The sequence below is a fragment of the Lepisma saccharinum genome, chromosome 9 (assembly GCF_977018435.1).
Source record: "Lepisma saccharinum chromosome 9, izLepSacc3.1, whole genome shotgun sequence".
Lineage (NCBI taxonomy): Eukaryota > Metazoa > Arthropoda > Insecta > Zygentoma > Lepismatidae > Lepisma > Lepisma saccharinum.
Genome location: NC_139237.1, coordinates 1383193 through 1404154, shown reverse-complemented (window position 1 = coordinate 1404154; position 20962 = coordinate 1383193). Strand labels below are relative to the sequence as shown.

Sequence of the window (20962 nt, the reverse complement as noted above, 5' to 3'; positions counted from 1 at the left end):
GAGAAAAATTACATTGACGATTTGTCAGATATTGCAAGAATTTTGATTTCATCCTTGAATATGTGAATGGGTTGTTTGGGGAGAAAGGCAGGCTCTAGAAATCTGCAACATTGAATATTTTTTTTATTTTATAGCCATTGATGCAAGTCTACAAGATATTCCGATTTGTTCGGGACAGACACAACCTTTTTCAAACTGCAGTTGCATTGCAAAAATGTTCCTTCTTTCTTGGTTAACTCACATTTAGATATGTTCTTCATTTTAATAATAATTGCTAATACGTATAATTTAATTTATAAATTTTAAAATTAAAATTATACATTTATTTTCTAAGCATAGAATTATCATGGCTGTTCAATGGTGCTGGTGTAACGTAATTTTTGAAAAATGAAAACATTGTTAATTTGCAAAACACGTTCAATTTGAATACTTCTGAGAATTAAATGCAAATAATAAGCACCAATCTGTACACCATGTGACAACCTTTGTCTGTAAGGAACTGTGTTGCTGAATCGCGGAGGGGAGGGGTCTATCGGTGAATTGATTTTTCCATTACTTTGGACCATAACATTGCAACTCTACAATTGTATAGCCAATAGCAAAGATAAAAGTCGGCAAATTGTTCATCAGCTCTATTTTCATTCTGTTTTTTATTCTACATCTTGTGTTGTAAGGGATGGAATTCTGTTGATGCAAAGCTAATGTTGACATGTGTATAGAGGCGTTTTTATTTCAACCCATTTTCATCAGTCACTGTGGAAAACAGACTGAATGAAACTAGAACTAGTAATGGACATATTATTTTTGCCGTTGGGTGTACACTTAGCACTAGCTGCAATACTACCATAACATTGGTGCAGTCACATCTAATACTCCAACAGCATTTCGCTGACCACTGTGTTGGAGTGGTTATCACAATGTGCTACGAGCTGGGCATGGGTGTTCCTTGTGAGTGTTCCTTTATCCTTTGAGTTAAAATAACCTAACTCAATCAATCCAACAGCATTTCGGATCTTCCATTTGTTCCACATTTTGTGATCAGACCCCCAAACCCCTCCAAAAAATCCTGGGTGCAGGCTTGCTGTAGGAAGGAAGGAAACAACGCAAGCATCATGACATCAAACTCACACTTGCTTCATGGCAGTTGGAGGTGCATTATTGTTAACTTATTAAAATCGGGAGTGCGAGGTCAAGAGAAATAAGAGAATACAAGAAAAAGTGCTTTTTATTCTAGAAAAGATTAAATGGGTAAAAATGTCGAAGCAAATTATCATTAATTTTTGCATAAATGTTTCACATGAAAAATACGATGAGAATTTTTACTTTTTAGTGCCCCTTAGGCTTAGGGTCTGCAATGTCCTGTTTTTCAAAATAGGTCATAAAATTCAGAGCATGTTTAAGTAAACTTAAAATCTGTGATTGTCACATGTTTTTTGGAGTTCATTTGGACTTGTCAGCTATCCAGATATTATTCATTACCAAAAATACTTTCTCAGTGGGTGGACTGTGCCTGAAAGACTCGGTCCATACCCTGCCAGTAAACATTGGTGGAATATTGATCTTGGGTTGTGAGAGTTTGTGTTTTAACTGTTGCTTGCTTGATTCATTGAAGGCTTATTTTAAATTGTTAGCAGCGAAAATGGATTCATTTTAGACCATCAACCCGGGAAGAGAAGGTATTGTTTTTGTCAATCTAAGTTTTATTCACATCGAGAGGGTCACTTGATTTTTGGACATAAAAGGTCTGATCGCTTAATTTTGGACGTAAGGGAGATTAATTTTAGACATTAAGGGGAGATATTTATATTTCTTATTTTTGTAATTTTTTTATTTAGTTTTGGTTAAGTGCCTTGGAGGGAAGCAATTTTCCTCTCCATTCCATTAATACAATCCTTGTAAGTTGCTTCTCATTGAGTATATTTTTAAACTCTGGAAGTAAGTAATGCATGGACACAATGTTGGGAGTATGAGTGAATAATTTGTCTAATTCAGGAGCATGCTTTCTAGGAAAGAGGCCATAGTTGATTTTTTTTTTTTCAAGTTTCATCACAGACTGACCACATTTGATCACTGTGCAATTGATGGATCGTGCAGAGCCAAGAAGATATGAGACTGTATTTCCAACGTTGCATGAAAATATGAAGTAGAGGAACTTTTCATTTTGGTGGTTCTTCGTGACCAAGTTGAAGCGTATTTGCTATTCTTGCATAGCATTTAAAACTTCATTTGAAGAGAACTGAACAAGTTCCAAATTGTGCTATTTTTAAAACATCAGGCTTTTGAAAAACTAGTTGTGCTTTTCTTCGATTATCACTGCTTTTAAATGACACACAGAGCCATGAAAATGCTCCTTTTGTACTTCTTAGAACCATTCATATTCCACCAAGGCCAAAAATTCAAAATTTGAAAATATAAAAAAATATGGTAACAGTTTTAAAATGAAGTTGCTCGCAGGTATACAGGAAAAGAATATAATTCTACCAAATACTGTATAATATTTGCTTAATATGTTAGTGCTGATTAGTTTTTCATTGGTCCTTCCAACAGGTTACCAAAGATGACAGCCTACCAAAGTTTGTGTGCATGCCATGCATAGACAGACTGGATAACTTCCAGGACTTCCGAGACATGTGCCATGAGTCAGAGAATCTCCTCACCAACTACATCTTACTAGCGGAGGAATGCAACCAAAAGGAGCAAGGCTGTAAGGTAAGCACAATTATGTTGTGTTTAACCTTTAGCAGATGGAGCCCTGCACATGTGGATTGCCTCTCTGGATGGTAACTTTTCAAGCTTGCACATTTCAAACTTGCGCAGTGTACAAAGAACTCATAGATCGGGAACTAATTGTCGTAGAAAAATGAAATCTGTTTTGTTTTCTTTTGGAAAGACAGGGCTTTTAGCGGAGGTGAAATTTATACATTCTACTGTTAATAGAAGATGAAAATCAATTGAAAGAGAGAAAAAAAACAGTATTCGGCATGCTCTTGTGCCCACTGCAATTGACCAACATGAACGAAAAAATGTAGTATGTAGCACTGGTAGAATTCTACAACCATGGTACTTCTTGGATAAAATAGTAATAATAATAATAATAATAATAATAATAATGCATAGGAGCAGCAGTGTTGCCAACTTACTGAAACAAATTTGCAGAATTTTGCTTCTAGCACTGATCCTATGGATGGTGAATGGACCAAATTTAGATGGAAGCACGACAAAAGACCAATTTTGAGGATATGTAATATCAGTCCCCAAATTTTGAAGAAGAAAAAAAAAATTATGCAACCCCAGTTTTTAGAAAATTTTGAAAATTGGGCCTTTTCCCCTGGATCCCTCATTGTTGTGTTATTTTGTTTTCATTATTACAAGTAAAAGTTAATTGTACCAGAAAATAGTGATGGTTGACGTGTTGTAGCTGATTTGTAAGGTCCATCCCATAATGCTCGTATACTAGATGCAGTTTTTCTTGTATATATGTATTGCTTGCATTGTAGAATTATGTCTCGCAGTCTACAGTTCTTACAAGCATATAAACACAATTTTTGCTGTTATGTTTTGGGAGAACACATGCTTCCTTCGTCAGACATTTATTTTTAGTTTGAATAATTATAAGTAAATAAATAAACAGCAGAAATTGTGTTTATTTGCTTGTAAGAACTGTAGACTGCAAGGGAAATAATATACCAATATTATAACATAATACTCGCAGGGAAGCAAAGCACTTTTTCAAAGTTTACTTGTTAACAATATAACAATGGATATATTGTTTTGTAATTTGAGTATGTCTTATCTTCATGTGTATACTAATGAAATAGAATCTGAAATATCATGCTGTTTTCAAGATTAACGCCCATAAGACGGAGGCGATTATGTTCGCCAAGAAAAGGCAACCCCTCCCACCGGAAATCACTCTGGAAGGGGTCAACATACCTTGGCAGAAACACGTCAAATATCTTGGATTCACCCTTGACTTGAAAATCAAAGAATTCAACTATAAAATCATGACCAAGCTATAGAATAAGATAAACCAAATTTACAACGAACTGATCAGAAATCTAGGCACGTACCCGTGAATGCGATACAAGCACAAGAGACCTCTGAGCGTTCTATGGAATTACCGCCAATGACAATAAGGCGACCACCTCCGACATAAGGATCTGGGAAGAGAGAACTGGGTGCTAGCTTGGGATTTATCCTGCTCTACCGGGGAGAGCCCGGGGAGTCAGAGTGCCTCGCGGCCCAGAAATCAATCTCTGGGGGGAGTTTTTTCCAACTACCTCAAAAAGAAACAGTAGTTCCCCACGCACCGTTAATTCTCCTCCAAGGTTTGAGCGTCAGAAGAATAATAAATAACCCCCCAGGTACCCCTACAGAACCAATAACCTGAGAATCAACGTGTGCATGAGTAGGTCCTACTAACACAAGACTTGAACAGCTACTTGTAGCCAAAAACACCCATACCTTCCAACTCCTGATCCTACCTGCCGCATCACGGCTCCATTAAGGATAGCAACCCATAGGATGTGTGTTTTTTTACCTCCCTTTTACGTGGTTTTTTTTTGCACATCAGAATCGAGACGAAGCTTTGTATACTAGACGCAGCCGAGGTTTTACAAGTTTACTTTTTTTTTACCCTCGGGAGCTTCCCTTCTCTTTGTTCTCTTCCTAGTTTGTAGTTTTTTCACCCACCTATTCTATTTTCGCCGCCTGGTAAAAATCTCTTTACAAGATTGAAACCAGGTTTAAACAAATCTCGATGTCATGTAGGTAGTTAGCATACTAGTGCATGCCAAGCATGAATGGAGGCTTCCCAAAGGGAGAAATCCGGCTTGACTGGATCTATTCTGAAGGAAAGACTGCACCTAAGCAAAATATTGAACATGGGACTATGATGTACTCAAGAGTGCATCAACGTCTTAAGCGAGATCTGCACCTTCGAGGGCAGTCACCGGTTGACTCAGATCGGGCGCCACTCACCCCCGCGAGCCCTTTGGGGGGGGGGGGTTCCTTCTTTCTTTCTTTTTTCACCATCTCGGTGCCAACAGCCATCAACACGAGTTCCACGTCATCTCCTCACAGTTGCTCAGCCAATCAGAATACACAACCACAAGGTCGCAGCAACATCCGACTATCACTGGCCACCCCGGCATCTGCCCACGGAGACCGAGACATCGGGAGTGCGCTTCCCAGCTGGAAGCCTGACAGCACGAGTGCAAGCTTACAGTTTCTCCTCTCCCATGTTAAAGACCACGTGAGTGAGTGGTGTGGTACTCCTGACACCGCGTAGTTCCCAAGTAATTCACACATTATTGAATCATCACAACCAATGCCACCAGATAAACTAATTCCCCACCAAAATGGAAAAGTGTTCACAACTAACCTTTACGCTACAGGCAAGCAAAACAAGATTGCTCACGCCTCCCTTAAAAACGAATGCAAATTCCTCCCATGGAGAAAACACTCAACCAACACCTGACATCCCTGCCAAATCCAGGCCCTTCTAAGGCTACAACCACACAGAAACGCAGTTTCTCTCCTTTCACCACACCTGAAAACGATCCCATGTTAGAGGACGAATTTAAATACCCAAAGAAGGTAGCACCTTCTTCACGACCAGTCTCTCCTTTACAGGAAATTCTCATAACCAACACCTTCACTACCCTTGATTACATTGAAATGGAAGACGACGCCAACCCAGGTGTTGTGGTACCCCCACCTCCAAGTGGTCCTAAAACCTACAAGCCACCAATAATCCATGTCTATGGAATTCAAAATAAATATAACTTCGTCACAAGTATCGCACGTGCAGTTCAAGAAAAACCTTTCATGTGCCATACCAGAGACTGAGTACGTATGGAATTTACAACCATTCCTGCCTACGACAAGACTGTTGCCTTCTGCACCCAACATAATATACAATTCTGGCATGACCCGAACACCAAAACCGATCAAGGGATGATCCGGTTTCTTGCGCTCGATTAACCCATCGATGAGCTAAAAGAGGAATTGGAAAGCATGGGATACCCAGTTGAAGAGGTACGCCTCCTCACCAAGCGTGGCCCACCAGGCCAACCTCGTGTGCCAGTACCCCTATTCTTAGTTACCATTCGACAAGGCACCCGGCGCCAAAATCACAGTTTTCATGAATGGTCCATCCTAAAGAACAAGATTGTTGTAGAAGAATATCGCAGCAAGGGGATCTTCCAGTGCTTTTGGTTCCAAAGGGTTGGACACCAGGCATGCAAATGCTTTGTCGCACCGTGATGTGTTCGTTGCGCCGGCAACCACTTGTCCCGCGAGTGCGAAAAACCAGAACGAGAAGACCCATGCAAGTGCGTGAACTGCGGCGGAGAACATCCCGCTAGCTTTCGTGCCTGCCGGGTTTTCGATCATTACAGGGTACCAGCTCCTTTGCGGACACTGTTCATGGACGTGAACCCACAACCCCCAGTACGGAACCTCGTGCTGCCACCAGTTCCTTCACCCAGTCTCGGCCAGTCAGGCCAGCACCTCCCGCTAAGATGCAAGAACCCCCTACCAGCAGCAGTTTTCACGCCGGTCCGCACGGACAGAAAACCGTTTCCCAGGTAGCCAGAACCTCACCCGCAGCTGACCAGTGAAGAGCGGAGAGCACACAACAGGCCCCGCCCCCCCGACTCAACCTCGCAACACACCAAGAACAGGCAGTGCAACAACTGACGAGATGCCATTCTCAATTTTCCTCCAGAGCTTTGCGGTTGCGAATCTCCATCACATGCTCCCTCACTTACTAACGGCAGCCCACAACTTAAATCAGCGAACGACCAGTTCGAGAAACTGGCCATAAATACAATAATGTTGGCAGATATGCATAAAGATGGTTGTTTCTAACCGCACAGCCATTCACCACTCCATATGGATCGCGACGTTCAACGCCAGCGGCATTTCAAACCAAAAATTAGAACACAGACTACCTTACCAACCAAAAAATAGATATTATGTGTCTTCAAGAAACATTTTTAAAGCCACATCTATCATTCACGCTTTGAAACTACAAAATCTACTGAAAAGACCAATTAAATGCGCTACGTGGAGGACTTGCCATCCTAGTAATCCGTAGCTTCCCATCAACAGAACTGACAATTCCACCTCTCCAGCAACTTGAGTTAGTGGTGATTAAACTTCACACCCCGGGCGATCCTCTCATTATCGCCTCCTGCTATAAACCACCTAACAATCAAATAGAACAATAGGATATCAACACCCTGGAATCACTCGGAAGACACATACTGCTAGTGGACAACCTGAATGCAAAACACCATACCTGGAACTCTAGACATACTAACAATGCCGGGAGAACCCTGGCCTGCATTGTACGTAATACCAATCTGGAAATTACCGCCCTCTTGGTCCCAACACACAACCCCAGATGGCCCGGTGCCTTCCCCGATGTGCTAGATGTGGTGCTCCACACCGGGGTGGGAATTATCACACCCCCGTTTGCTGAAATCATGCTGGACTCAGACCACGTACCGGTCCAAGTGGTCATCTCACACTGTGTTATTACACACACGTTACCACCTCCCAACATACGGGACTACGATTGGGATGCATACACACAACTCCTCAACCAGACAATAGAACCACGGATGCCTGCACGCAATCCAGCAGAAATAGATGCAGCAATAACTACGTTCACCACCTCCATGCAGGATGCTATGCGCTATATGCAGCACCTCCAAGTGAACCAAATACCAGAACATGCAAACGACCCACTTCTACAATTCCTGCTAGTCGCAATAAGGACTTTCAGGAGGCGATGGCAGGCTACATATCACCCAACCTGGAAAGCCCGTTTCAACAGCATGGCCTGTCATGTGAAAAACCACTTACAACGTGCAGTTACAGAAAAATGGGAAACAACATTCCGCACAATACCCCCCCCCCCCCCACACAAACACACACAGTGGTGAGTTCTGGAGCATTGTTTGAAAAGTGACATGCCCAAAACCTGACAGTCACACAACTGTACTTAACGGACCGAATGGCATTGCGATAACACCGCAAGACCAAGCAGATATCTTTGCAGCGCATCTCAGTGAAGTGTTTACTCCCACACATCTGCCGAAAACACCAAACCCACAACACCAAGTGATAGTACATGAAACTAACCGGCTACTCCTGATGCCACCTGCCTACCGGCCGTGACTCACGAATCCCCGTGAAGTGTCTGGACACATCCGCAAACTTGCAACACGCAGCGTGCCCAGTCTAGACTCCATTCCCCCGGCAGCTATTGTGTTACTAACTAGAATTGTTAATGCCATACTACTGACATCGCACTTCCCTGAACAATGGAAGATGTCCAGGGTAGTGATGATCCCAAGACAGGGGAAAAACCCATGCAACCTGAACAGTTACCGGCCCATCAGTTTACTGTCCCATCTAAGTAAAAGTTGTAAAAGGGAAATTAACCACAGATTACACGAGCATGTAGCGGCAATGAACATTCTACCTTTCTACCTAATCATCTATTCAGCTTCAGACCACAACACAGCACCACCGCGCAGCTTGCATGCGTAGTAGACCATCTTAGCCTACATGCTAATCGCAGGCATTACACCCTGGGCATCTTTCTTGACATTCAGAACGCATTCGATAAGGTATGGCATGTCGGTCTAGTGCACAGATTACATGAATTTCAATTTCCAGACTGCTACATACATCTCATCCACAAATATCTTCGACGTAGAACCTTCATTGTGCATCACCTCGGAGCCAGTTCTGAACCTACGACAGTGCATGTCGGAGTACCACTAGGATCGATTCTTGCCCCAATATTATACGCAACATTCACGACGGACGTCCCCATCTTGAACAACATATTCCCAGCTGTATACGCAGATGACACCTTATTTACAACCAGCAACAGAGACCTGTATGTGTGCTACCAAACAATGAGAGACCAACTTAGGCTATACGAGGAGTGGACAAACAAGTGGAGAATAAAACCCAACCCCACCAAGAGTGTCGCTGTAATCTACGGTGCACGATGCCACAATCAACAGCGAACCCTACAGCTACAGGGAACTGAAATTGCACACGCTACTCACGCCAAAAACTTAGACTTAACACTAGACCGACGGCTCACCTATGCCTGCCACGTTGAAGACGTTTGCTGGTGAGCCAGCGCACGACTAGAAGGGCTTTACTCCATCTTGCGTGCCCTTTCCCTTACAATCGAAACCTGGCTACACTTCTACAGCCAATACTACTGTATGGAATTCCAGCCTGGCACCAAGTAGCACCTACGACTTTCTACAGACTTCAAGTCATCTAAAACAAAGCTGCCTGCATAATAGGGGCATACCCGAGGGACGTCTGCATCACTCAAATTCACGAAGATCTGGACCTGGACCCACTACATCTTCAAGCCAAGATGACAACAAGGACATTCTGGCACAGCCTCATCCACCATACAAATCCGGAGGTGAGTAGAAAAGGACGGACACTAATACTAAGATGAACTAATAAGACACCAAGATGTAGTAACCCCCAACTACAGACAAGATGGGACAAACCCTTCCACTACTGATGCACACCCTGAACCTAAGGCAAACAAAAACATGCCACACCCGGGGGCTAATCAACCTCCTTCCTCCACCCCCTGAAGATGAGCAAAATATCTCCATTTCACTTCTCCTTCTACCCCATGTGCAGACAAAAAATGCCACACCCGGGGGCTAATCAATCCCCCCCTGTATTAACATACGACACACAATTACATGGACGGACACCACACAATCAATCCCGACAAAACAACCTTGACTTAACATACGATTGAAACACTTACTTACAAATCTCATATATCCCTCTCGGCAATCAAAAAATGCCATGACGTGAGGCTAATCAACCCCACAACTTCCTTCTCCTAAAAAACCTCATTGCCAAGAGAGACACCCTTCTCAAAAACAAACACTTTCAAAATCTCCCCATCCCTTGACAAATAAAAAACGTCAAGACCTGGGGCTAAATAACCCCTCTCCTCGCACCTATCGAGACAACATCAACCCAAGAGAGACATGTTTCTCACCCACTTTACTTCTTTTCGTACCCATCCCCTCTCACATCATCCCCACATTCAGAGCACACTTTCAGTGCTTTGCACCACCTTTGGGACAGCCGTATCTGCCATACATACACATTCGGAGGACAAACCTCCAGGCCGAAAAAGGCCCAGCAAGGGAACAATCCATTGCCTTCTTTCTTCCACACACTCGCCCACAAACTCGGGCCAAAACCTCTCTTTTTGCATCTTTACCAACAAGTACGTCACTGCTGCGGTAGTTGCAGCGATGACAAATATCTTCCCTTCCTCACAAAATAATTTCAAGCTCGAGTCTTCATCCCTACATCACCATCTTCACAAAGTCAAGTCTACGTAAAGACGAAACTTCTATCATGACTACAATATACTACTACCGCTCGCTCGCCAGAACACATCGGAAGAAGTTTTGTGGTGTGTAGAAACCACAGATTGAGTGCACAGTAGTAAATAAATCACAATAAAGCGACAGGAACTAACCACCCTCACTGAAACAGTTTGAGTATGCGTCGGCCTATCACAGACTGAAGTGCCGTGTGACAGTGCCTCCTGAGGCCCTGTAGCCCAGTCCAGTGTTCGTGGCCGAAAGCTGCTCGCGAAGCGCAAACCTGTTGGCTCCAAATGCGTGATCGCGAAAGTACCACCAGCAAATCAAAACTGCAAGCGGAGTACAAGCCGCTCCCACCAGGCCACTGTGGCTCATCCTCTCACACGTGTCCATCCACCTCGGCACCTGCAGCCATTGCACAGAGTCCAACATCGTCAACTCTAGCACGTGCCCCTGCCACCTCGACGGCAGCCGTCGATCCGAGTCCAACGTCAGCAACCTTGAGTGACTCAACCAATCAAATCGCACAGCCACAAGCTCCCAGCATCCATCTGGCACCGGCTTCCCCTGCATTGGCTCATGGTGACCGAAGTGTCGGGAGCAAAATTCCCTGCTGGCAGCTCGGAAGCGCAAGTGCAAGCCTTGATTTCCTACGAACATATGTTAAAGACCAGATGAGTGTTTCCCCTGACACCGCCTCATCCCCAATATTCACAAACATTATTGAATCCTCGCAGCAAACACCAATGGCTCAAATTAAATCCTTCTCCCATCCAAAAGGACAAACACCCACATCCAAACCTCATGCTACCAGGAATCCAGGCAAGGTTGCCCATAAAATAGTCCGTAAACCACCACAGATATCTCTAATGGAAAAATCCCAGAGACAACACCTGACTTCCCTAACAAAAACATCCTCTTCCAAGGACAATAAAATCCATAAACGCAGTTTCTCCCCTGCCTCCACTGAAGCAGATCCAATGCTTGAGGATGACTTTCAGTATCCAAAGTCGCCCCCTCCTCCCATCCAGTTTCTCCTACCCAGGAAATACCTATAAACAACCCCTTCACGACCCTTGATAATATGGATATGGAGGACAATAACAACCTGCGTAGTGATGACTCCCAACTCCCGAGGGGCAACAACACTCCCAAACCACCTGTAATTGATGTGTACGGAATACAAAACAAATACAATTTTGTCACAAGTATAGGACGAGCCGTTAATGAGAAGCCGTTTGTGCGTCACACCAGGGACGGCGTATGCATGGAGTTCCAAACTAATCCTGCCTATGAAAAGACCATCGCCTTTTGTACGCAAAATAACATTCAGTGTGTGTCTGGAATGCCTTGGATGCCCAAACCCATATGGGCCGTGATACGCAACATGGCACTGGACGAACCAACAAGCAACAGATGAAATCACCTAGGAACTCCTAAGCATGGGTTACCAGGTAGAAGAAGTGAGATTTCTCACCAAGCGTGGACCCTCGGGACAACGGCGAGTGCCAATCCCCCTATTTCTGGTCACCATACGCAGAGAACCCTGGGCTGCCAGGCTTGCGTGCCCTGTGAAAACGCAGGTGCTCTCTGCAAGTAATAGTTTTCCCACCGGTCCGCGCGTGGATACAAAACCCCATCCCTGGCAGCTAGACCACTATCTTTTCACCTAACTCTGTTACTATCTTCGGATTTTTCAGAGTGCAGACCGACAAGAAGACAAAATGTCAGCATCGATGAAAGCAAAGAAACCGCCTGGATCTCAAGAAGATGTGTTTCCAGAGCAGCCAAACTCAAGCTCTTACTCCACCCAAGAGCTTTTTCAAACGTCTCCACTTTCAGGAGACACAGTACGACCAACCAACGAAATGGAGATGGACGAATCACCACCTTCCCACGCCAAGAGAAATCACCCAGACTCGTCATCATCAGATACAGATGGCGATATCATACCTGACACTGATGATTTCCAATACCCGAAATGCACAGTACGTCTAGTCAAGGTGCGTAAAATGCAAAACTTGCCCTTACACAACACCTTCGAACCTCTGCAGAAGAAGGAAGATGCCTCTACAGCAAATAAGGGGGAAAATTAAGCAAATAAAACTCCAACATCACTATCTTTCTTTACGAAATACAGAACAAGTATGCAACAATGGCTCAAATAGTACACGACCTTACAGCAAGACCGTCAGTCAAACATACAGCTTCTTGTATTACCATCCAATGCCAGAACAAAGAAGTCTTCCGTGTCAGAATGTTCCATGACGTCAACTCCTTGCAAATGGCAGCAGGTATTCACAAGAGGGGCCGACAAAGGTGTAATCAGAGGGCTACCGGTTTATACGCCGATAGAAGATCTCAGAGAAGACCTCACCAAAACGGGTTTTCCAGTAAAACGCATCAACATTCTGACCAAACGGGCATGTCACGGGAATACCACAGCACATATACCCATTCCACTTTTCCTGGTAGTCCTTTCCAGGGAAGGAAACAGGAAAGAGTTCTCCAAGTTAGATGCCATTGTCTACAACAGGACCACAGTCGAGCCTTACAGAGCACAATTCCTGTTACAATGTTACAGATGTTAGCGTCTCAGGCACGGATCAGAGACCTGCTTCGCCAATTCATGCTGCGTGAAGTATGCTGAGGACCATTTCACCAACGAATGTCTAAAGAAGGGAGACAAATTCATGCCTAAATGTGCCTTATGCTCCGGAGAAAACCATCCCAGCCAGCTATCGTGGGTGCCCAGTCATCAAGGCAATGAAAGCTGCACGCAACTCGGGCTCTTCAGGAACTCAGAAGTCAAGACTGGCACCACCACCGCCAAATCCTAAGGACTTCCGACCACTTCCAAAAAGGCCGGACACTGACATCCAAGGAATTTCACCAGCAACTCAGCCTAGAGCAGCTCTAACACCACCAAAGGCTGCCCGGCCCGCTCCACAACTATTCCAAAGAGAGGAAAGGAGGAAAGAAGATTCCAAAAATGGCCCTTCTAAGGCACAAAAACAGCCAGAAATTCCACCAATCAAAACTCACCAAACAGTGAAGGAGCGCGGAGGCTCTTCCCTGCAGGCCAAAAAGAAGTACACTCCACCGGCTCCTCGGAACTCGCAACAACGTCTTCCAGCCGAGCCAGAAATGATCGCAGTGGTAAAAAACCAGATCAACAACATAGAAATATCTGCAAGTACCACTCCAACTGCTGAGATGAATCTACATGATGATCTTCAGTCCATATTCACTTTTTACTACTTCAAAAAGTTCTTACCTGCAATCAAAAACGTCCTTTGCCGGATAGCTGCTGCACCGGAGGGGCCAGGGAAAGTAACTGCCATGATCGAGGTTCTCATGGAAATGCTCCTCCATGGCGAACGCTAAAACAACAATACTCCAAGATCAGATTTCCATATGTTTATAGAACGTGGATGGCCTATGGCATCAAAGACACCTCCTACAACATTTCATCACAGAGCATAATCCACAAGTCATACTCAACAACGAAACCCATCTCAACAGCCAGCAGCAATTCAAACATTCCAACTACGCAGTCTACAGACTTGACAGAACTACAAGAAGCAAGGGGACTTCTCCTCCTCGTGAAATCAAACATACCAGCTCGTCAGATCCAAGTACCAAATCTCATTCACCTGGAAGCGCTCGCTGTGGAAATATACACTCCACAGTCGAGTTTCATCATCTTATCAGCATACGCACGCCCACCAGCACGTATCGAAGATGCAGACTTTCGTGCAGTCTTTAATTTGGGGCAAAAAGTCATCCTGGCAGGAGACCTTAATGCCAAACACCCAGACTGGCATTCAAGAACTGCTAATAACGCTGGGAGAGCACTTCATCAGCTGCAGGAAATATCGGGTTCGTGGTCCAAGCTCCCTACTCACTACCTGAAGATCCAAGGCCGACCAGATGTCCTGGACGTCGTATTAACAAAAGGACTACAGCTTGAAGCTGAACCCTCTGTGATAATCAGCCTTGGAGTCCGATCACGAGCAGATCTTATTCACCCACTCTCACAACTTGCTAACGAGGGAGAAAACACAAGGAAAAGTCTGCACCACTGATTGCAATCAGTACAGATGGAAACATCAACCTGCATGATGTTATTCATTCACCTGAGGAGATAGAAGCAGCGGTGGATCGGTTAACTGCAGCCATCTGAGAGGCAAAAAGAAGAATTTCTATATACCTACCTCCTGGTGAAGTCATTAAAAAGGACGATCCTCATCTACACCTGCTCATCAGAGCCAAAAGATGGGCACACCGCAAGTTTCAGACATCTCGGCAGCAACATTACAAGAGACTGCAAGACAAACTGCAACGACAAATACGTCGCCACACCACCAGAGTGCTTGAAGACAAGTGGAACAAAGTGCTGCAGGAAACTCAGGGAAAGCCATCCTCATTCTGGCAAATTACAAGTAATCTGCAAGGGAAATGGAAGACACACCTTACACCTGTTCTACATACAGCGATGGGGATACAGTTTGACCCCAAACAACAGGTTGTAAAACTAGCAAACCACTACCAAGACCAACTATCACTGAATCCATGGCCGTTCGATGATAGAACAATAGAAGTTGTAGAAAAGTGGATCTCGAACTTCCCACAGATCAACCAACAAGATCCGCCACCGCAGCTATTCAACCCACGGCAAGTTGTGCGGGTCATATTGCATATTAACCCTCACCGTGTGCCAGGAGTGGTCAAAATAATACCAGAAGACCTGAGGAAAGGCACAAGGAAGATGATAGTATACATCACAAGCATTTTCAATGCAATGCTACTGAATGCCTACTTCCCGCAACAATGGAAGATGGCTACCATCTGCCCCATCCTCAAAAGCCGGAAAAACGCCTTATTTCCAGCTAGTTACAGACCTTTCAGTCTTCTCAGTCACGTCTCAAAAGTGTTCAAGAGGCTGCTTGCAGATCGCCTACAAGACTTCACCACTCAAGCCCAGCTTTTACCAGACTTCCAGCACGGTTTCCAACCCAACCACAGTACGGTCACCCAACTAATGAGGGTCGTATACATGGCCACCATAAATTTCAACAGGAAGGTCACAACACTGGGAGTGTTCCTCGATGTCGAAAAGGCATTCGACAGAGTGTGGCATGAGGGACTTCTCTTCAAGCTCAATCGCCTATGTATCATCAACTGAACCTTCTCCGTTCTTTCTTGGACAACAGGGAATTTGTTGTTCTATACAACGAAACACTTCAAGCCTGAAACCGATCACCGCAGGTGCTCCACAGGGATCATGCATTTCACCATTATTACACACCCTGTACACTGCTGACATGCCAGCACCGCCCTCTGTCACCCTCCCAGTATTTGCAGATGACACGGCAATATTTTCCTCCAGTGTTAACAGGATCTACAGCGAAATCCTAATGCAAAGATACCTTTGCCTCTACGAACGATGGACGACGAAATGGCGAATAAAGGTCAACCCAGATAAAAGTTCAGTGGTGGTCTTTACTAAGAACATGCCTCGCTTTAACCCACAACTCAGACTTCATCAACGTAACATACCTCAAGCAGATTCAGCTAAATATCTGGGCATCACACTGGACTACGACCTCACTTTCGAAAAACACCTGAAAGATACAACAAACAGAGGAACACAGCGCATCGGACAACTGTTTCCGGTCTTCCGTAGCCCGATTCTACCCATTCGTATACGGATCAGGGTATTCATGCAAGTCATCCGCTCATTTCTCACTTACACCTGTACAGTATGGCTACACAGTGCTAAAGGACATCTAGAAGCATTACAATAGGTCCAAAATAGAGCCTGCGAATCATATATGGAGCCGACCGCTTCACATCAACAGCACAGATACATGAAGACCTTGACCAGGAAAAGCTATACGAATTCATGATGCAAGATAAAATTAAGTTCTGGGCTAAGCAGTCGCACCACCACAACCTGACATTACAACTACTGAAAATTAAGTTCTGGGCTAAGCAGTCGCACCACCACAACCTGACAATACAACTACTGGGACACGTCCAACTGGCTCGGAGAACACGCAAGATGCCTCGTCTCCAGTAAGGAACTGGACTTATTCGGCGATATTCAATGTCAAGCAGCATCACGCCGGGACAAAAATCAGATGGGTGACCGTTAGGAAGGAGGGTGACGACTCTTCACTGCTAACCACCATCTCACAATGCCTCGCCTGCGACAGTTGCACGGCGTCACCAAAAGAACAATGAAAACAAGAACCGCCAAGTACAACATCAACATTGAAGCCCGGAGGCAAACCTGCGAAGCTGAAACTCCAAATAAAGTAAAACCGCCATGATCAGCAACATGCAACATAGACCACTACCAGCATCCACCACGGGCGGATTCAGCAGAGCCAACTAGGCCCACCCTGCAACACACCCAGAACGGACAGTGAAACACAAGATGGCATGGCGTTCTCTGCCTTCCTCAAAAGCTTCGCGGGAGCCAGCCTACACCAAATGCTCCCGCAAATCCTTCCGGCAGCCCCCACAACTAAAAACAGCAAACGACCAGTTCGAAAAATTAGCCATCATCACTATAATGCTCGCCGACATGCACAATGATGGCTGTTTTTAAACGCACGGCAATACATCACTCCTTACGTGTCGCAACATTCACCGCCGCCGGCATCTACAAACAGCACCTGGAGGTCCAAAACTATATTTCCAATCACAGAATAGATGTAATGTGCGTACAAGAATCATTCCTTAAACAGAGAATGTCCTTCACTATCTGCAACTTTAAACCTTACAGACAAGACAGACTTCATGCACCACGCAGTGACTAGCAATACTCGTGCATAGGAGTTTCCAATTGAGGAAGTGATAGTGCCACCACTTCAACAGATGGAAACCATGGGAATCAAGATACACACCCCCGGAGACCCCTTCATAATTGCATCCTGTTACAAGACCCCACCCAACCAGCTACTCCACCAAGATATCAACACACTCGAAGCTCTCGGCCGACATGTGTTATTTCTTGGTTATCTCAATGCAAGACATTACTCCTGAAACTCCCGGCACAATAACAATGCAGGAAACGCACTCGCCCGTACTCTACCAACAACCAGCCTGGAAATAAGTGCACCAAGAGACCCCACACACTATCCCCGAAGATCTGGCACCGACCTCGATGCCCTGGACGTAGTGCTACATACCAGGGTAGGCATCATCACCCCTCCCTATGCTGACATCGCTCTCATGTTGCATAGGGTCCTTACACAGGGTCCTTACACAGACTTCCCCACCGCAAAACACCCGAGATCATGACTAGGATGCCTATATGCCGCTTCTAAACCAGTTAATTGACTCCCGCCTACTGCTGAACACACTGGACGAAATTGAAGCAGCAGTAACCATACTAACAACATCAATCCAGGATGCCATGCGATATACGAGATGCCCCACAGTGAACCCCGACCCAGTGGAAGCCGAAGATGCTGTGCTACACTTCCTACTAGCCGCCAAACGAACATTCCGGAAGGGTGGCAAACAACAAATAACCCGGCATGGAAATCATGTTATATCGACATGACCTCCAGCGGACCTTTACAGCAAAATGGGAGGCCATATTCTAACAGCTGACCCCCTACTCTGGAAAGTAGTGCATGCCGGGTCTAAACCTAAACCGGATAGTTATACCATGGTCATCACAGGACCAGCCGGCCTGGTGATAGGCCCCCAAACACAGGCGGCTATGTTCGCACGAATCACCTTTGGGAAGTGTTCCTCCCCAATCCGTCTCCACAAATACCAATCCCCCACCATATAACAGTTGAACTTGAAACAAATCAAATAAACAGAACCCCGCCAACCACCCAGCCGTGCCTTGCGAATCCCCGGGAGATCGCAGGACACATTCAACGGCTCGCTGCGAACTGCTCGCCTGGCCTCGATGCAGTCCCCCCCGGTGGCCCTCAAACGTGCACCGCGGAAAGCCATAGTGCTCTTCACAGGAATAATCAATGCAATCCTCCTCACGTCTTATTTCCTGGAAGACGTCCCGAGTGACAGTAATACCCAAGCCTGGCAAGAATCCTCGCCACACTACCAGCTACTGACCCATCAGCCTCCTTTCACATCTTACAAGGGAGGTTATCTAAGTGTCCCCCTTCGATTTCCATGAAACTTGGCAGGTGTATAGAGGGGCCCAAAGGAAGAAATACGTGTTTTTTTTTGTTTCGGCTAGAAAACGGTTTTAGGGGAACCCCTCCCCCCCTCAAATGTCAAGATGAGGACAAATTGAAGTGGGGATCTGACCCCGAAAACACTTAAATATGGCATAGGAAGAACACGCACATATAATTGGAACACACACAGCACAGAGCTGTGTTTACCAGTGATATGCACTTCATATATCAAATGTTCCACTTGTGTATCTGCCAGTACTATTAGCACAGGACTTCAACCGCCATTGTCCTTCACGATAGCACTTGCGTTTGACACAATCAATCCTACTGTTCTGTGCTGTGTGTGTTCCAATTATATGTGCATGTTCTTCCTATGCCATATTTACGTGGTTTTGGGGTCAGATTCCCACTTCAATTTGTCCTCATCTTAACATTTGAGGTGGGGGGGGGGGGTTGTCCCCTAAAACCGCTATTTATCCTAAACAAAAAAACACGTATTTCTTCGGCCCCTCTCACGTACACCTGCAAAGTTTCATGTAAATCGGAGGGGGACACACTGGTCAGATCCCCACTTCAATTTGTCTTCATCTTGACATTTGAGGGGGGTTGCCCCTATAACAGTTTTCTAGCCGAAACAAAAGAACACATATTTCTTCCTTAGGACCCCTCTATACACCTACAAAGTTTCATGGAAATCGGAGGGGGACACAGGGGTCAGATCCCCACTTCAATTTGTCCTCATCTTGACATTTGAGGGGGTTTTGCCCCCTAAAACCGCTTTCTAGCTGAAACAAAAAAAAAGACACGTATTTCTTCCTTTGGGCCCCTCTATACACCTGCAAGTTTTCATGGAAATCGTAAAGGGATACAGGATTCAGATCCCCACTTCAATTTGTTCTCATATATTGACATTTGAGGGGAGAGTTGCCCCCTAGAACCGTTTTCTAGCTAGCCAAAACAAAAAAACACGTATTTCTTCCTTTGGGACCCTCTATACACCTGCAAAGTTTCATGGAAATTGGAGGGGACACTTAGATAACCTCCCTTGTTAGTAAAATCTGTGAAAGGGTCATACATCTTAGGCTTAAGAAACACATGCCTGAAATGGACATCCTCCCACAGCATCAGTTTGGTTTTTCGACCACATCACTGTACCGCCACACAACTCTTGCGATCATATAACACACTTCACCAACAGAATGCAGTTCACTCTGGGCATCTTTCTGGACATACAGAATGCCTTTGACAAAGTGTGACATGAGGACCTTGTGCATCAACTTCATGAATTCCAGCTTCCGGATTGTTATTTGCACCTAATTAAACTGTACCTATACAACCTCACATCCATTGTACACCACCGGGGTGCGACCTCGGAACCAGTGCCCATGTGTGCGGGAGTCTCGCAGGGTTCCATCTTGGGCCTGCTCCTCTACGCCATCTTCACGGCAGACATCCCTGTAGCCAGAAACATCTTCCCCGCAGTGTTTGTGGACAACACCTTGTTTCTCTTAACAACAGAGATCTCTACACCTGCTACGACAAGATGTGAGACCAGCTCTGGCTCTTCGATGAGTGGGCTAACAAATGGCGAATTAAACCCAATCCCACAAAGAGTTTAGCAGTCACCTTTGGAGCACGCCGACCGCAACAACAACACATTTTCTGGCTCCAAGGGATGGGCATCCCCCAACAAACCAGGCCAAATATCTAGTTCTAATTCTAGATTAGCGGCTCACATTTGTGTGCCATGTAGAGAACGTCTGCCGGCAAGCCTGCATCCGACTCGCCAGGCTCTATTCCATCCTCTGGGCACTCTCACTCCGACTGGAAACTGGATACAGATTCTTCGTTGGAATAATAAAACCCCAAGACTGAATGACCCTCACCTATAGACCAGACGAGACAAACCCTAATGACCAGACAACAAATGAACCCTAATTATTCTCCTGGCAAACAAAAGATGTCAACTAAGGGGGCTAATCAACCCCCTCTCCTCTCCCTTGCCTCACAAGAAATTCATTCCTCTGGGCAAACAAAAAACGCCATACCAGGAGGGCTAATTAACCCCCCAGACACCTGAGACATAACACAACTGACCGCTCTGCACAGACAAACCACCCTCAGTTCTCAACTTAAAACCCCCAACACCTGCAATCCTTAGGCAAACAAAGAAAAGGCTATTACCTGGGGCTAATCAACCCCACACCCCCTCCTTCGTCAAATATAAATATGCATCCACGAGGACATTTGCACCACATAAAAATCATCAAATCCCTTGTACCTCTGCAAACAAAAACTGCCATGTACCAGGGCTAAGCATCCCCACTTCATCACCTCAATAACAAAACCCAACTCATCTCATACATTTTACTT

The 20962-nt window shown here is 45.2% G+C and overlaps 1 protein-coding gene across 2 annotated transcripts in view; it reads left to right on the top strand.

Moving 5' to 3' along the window:
- The window catches only part of LOC145991974 (uncharacterized), a 169928-nt gene that overhangs the window by 17559 nt on the left and 131407 nt on the right, over positions 1-20962 (top strand). For both annotated transcript variants that reach the window (XM_083127967.1, XM_083127966.1), the window contains exon 2: positions 2548-2709. In XM_083127967.1, the coding sequence (XP_082984093.1) occupies positions 2548-2709 (162 nt within the window). The remainder of the gene's footprint in view (positions 1-2547; positions 2710-20962) is intronic.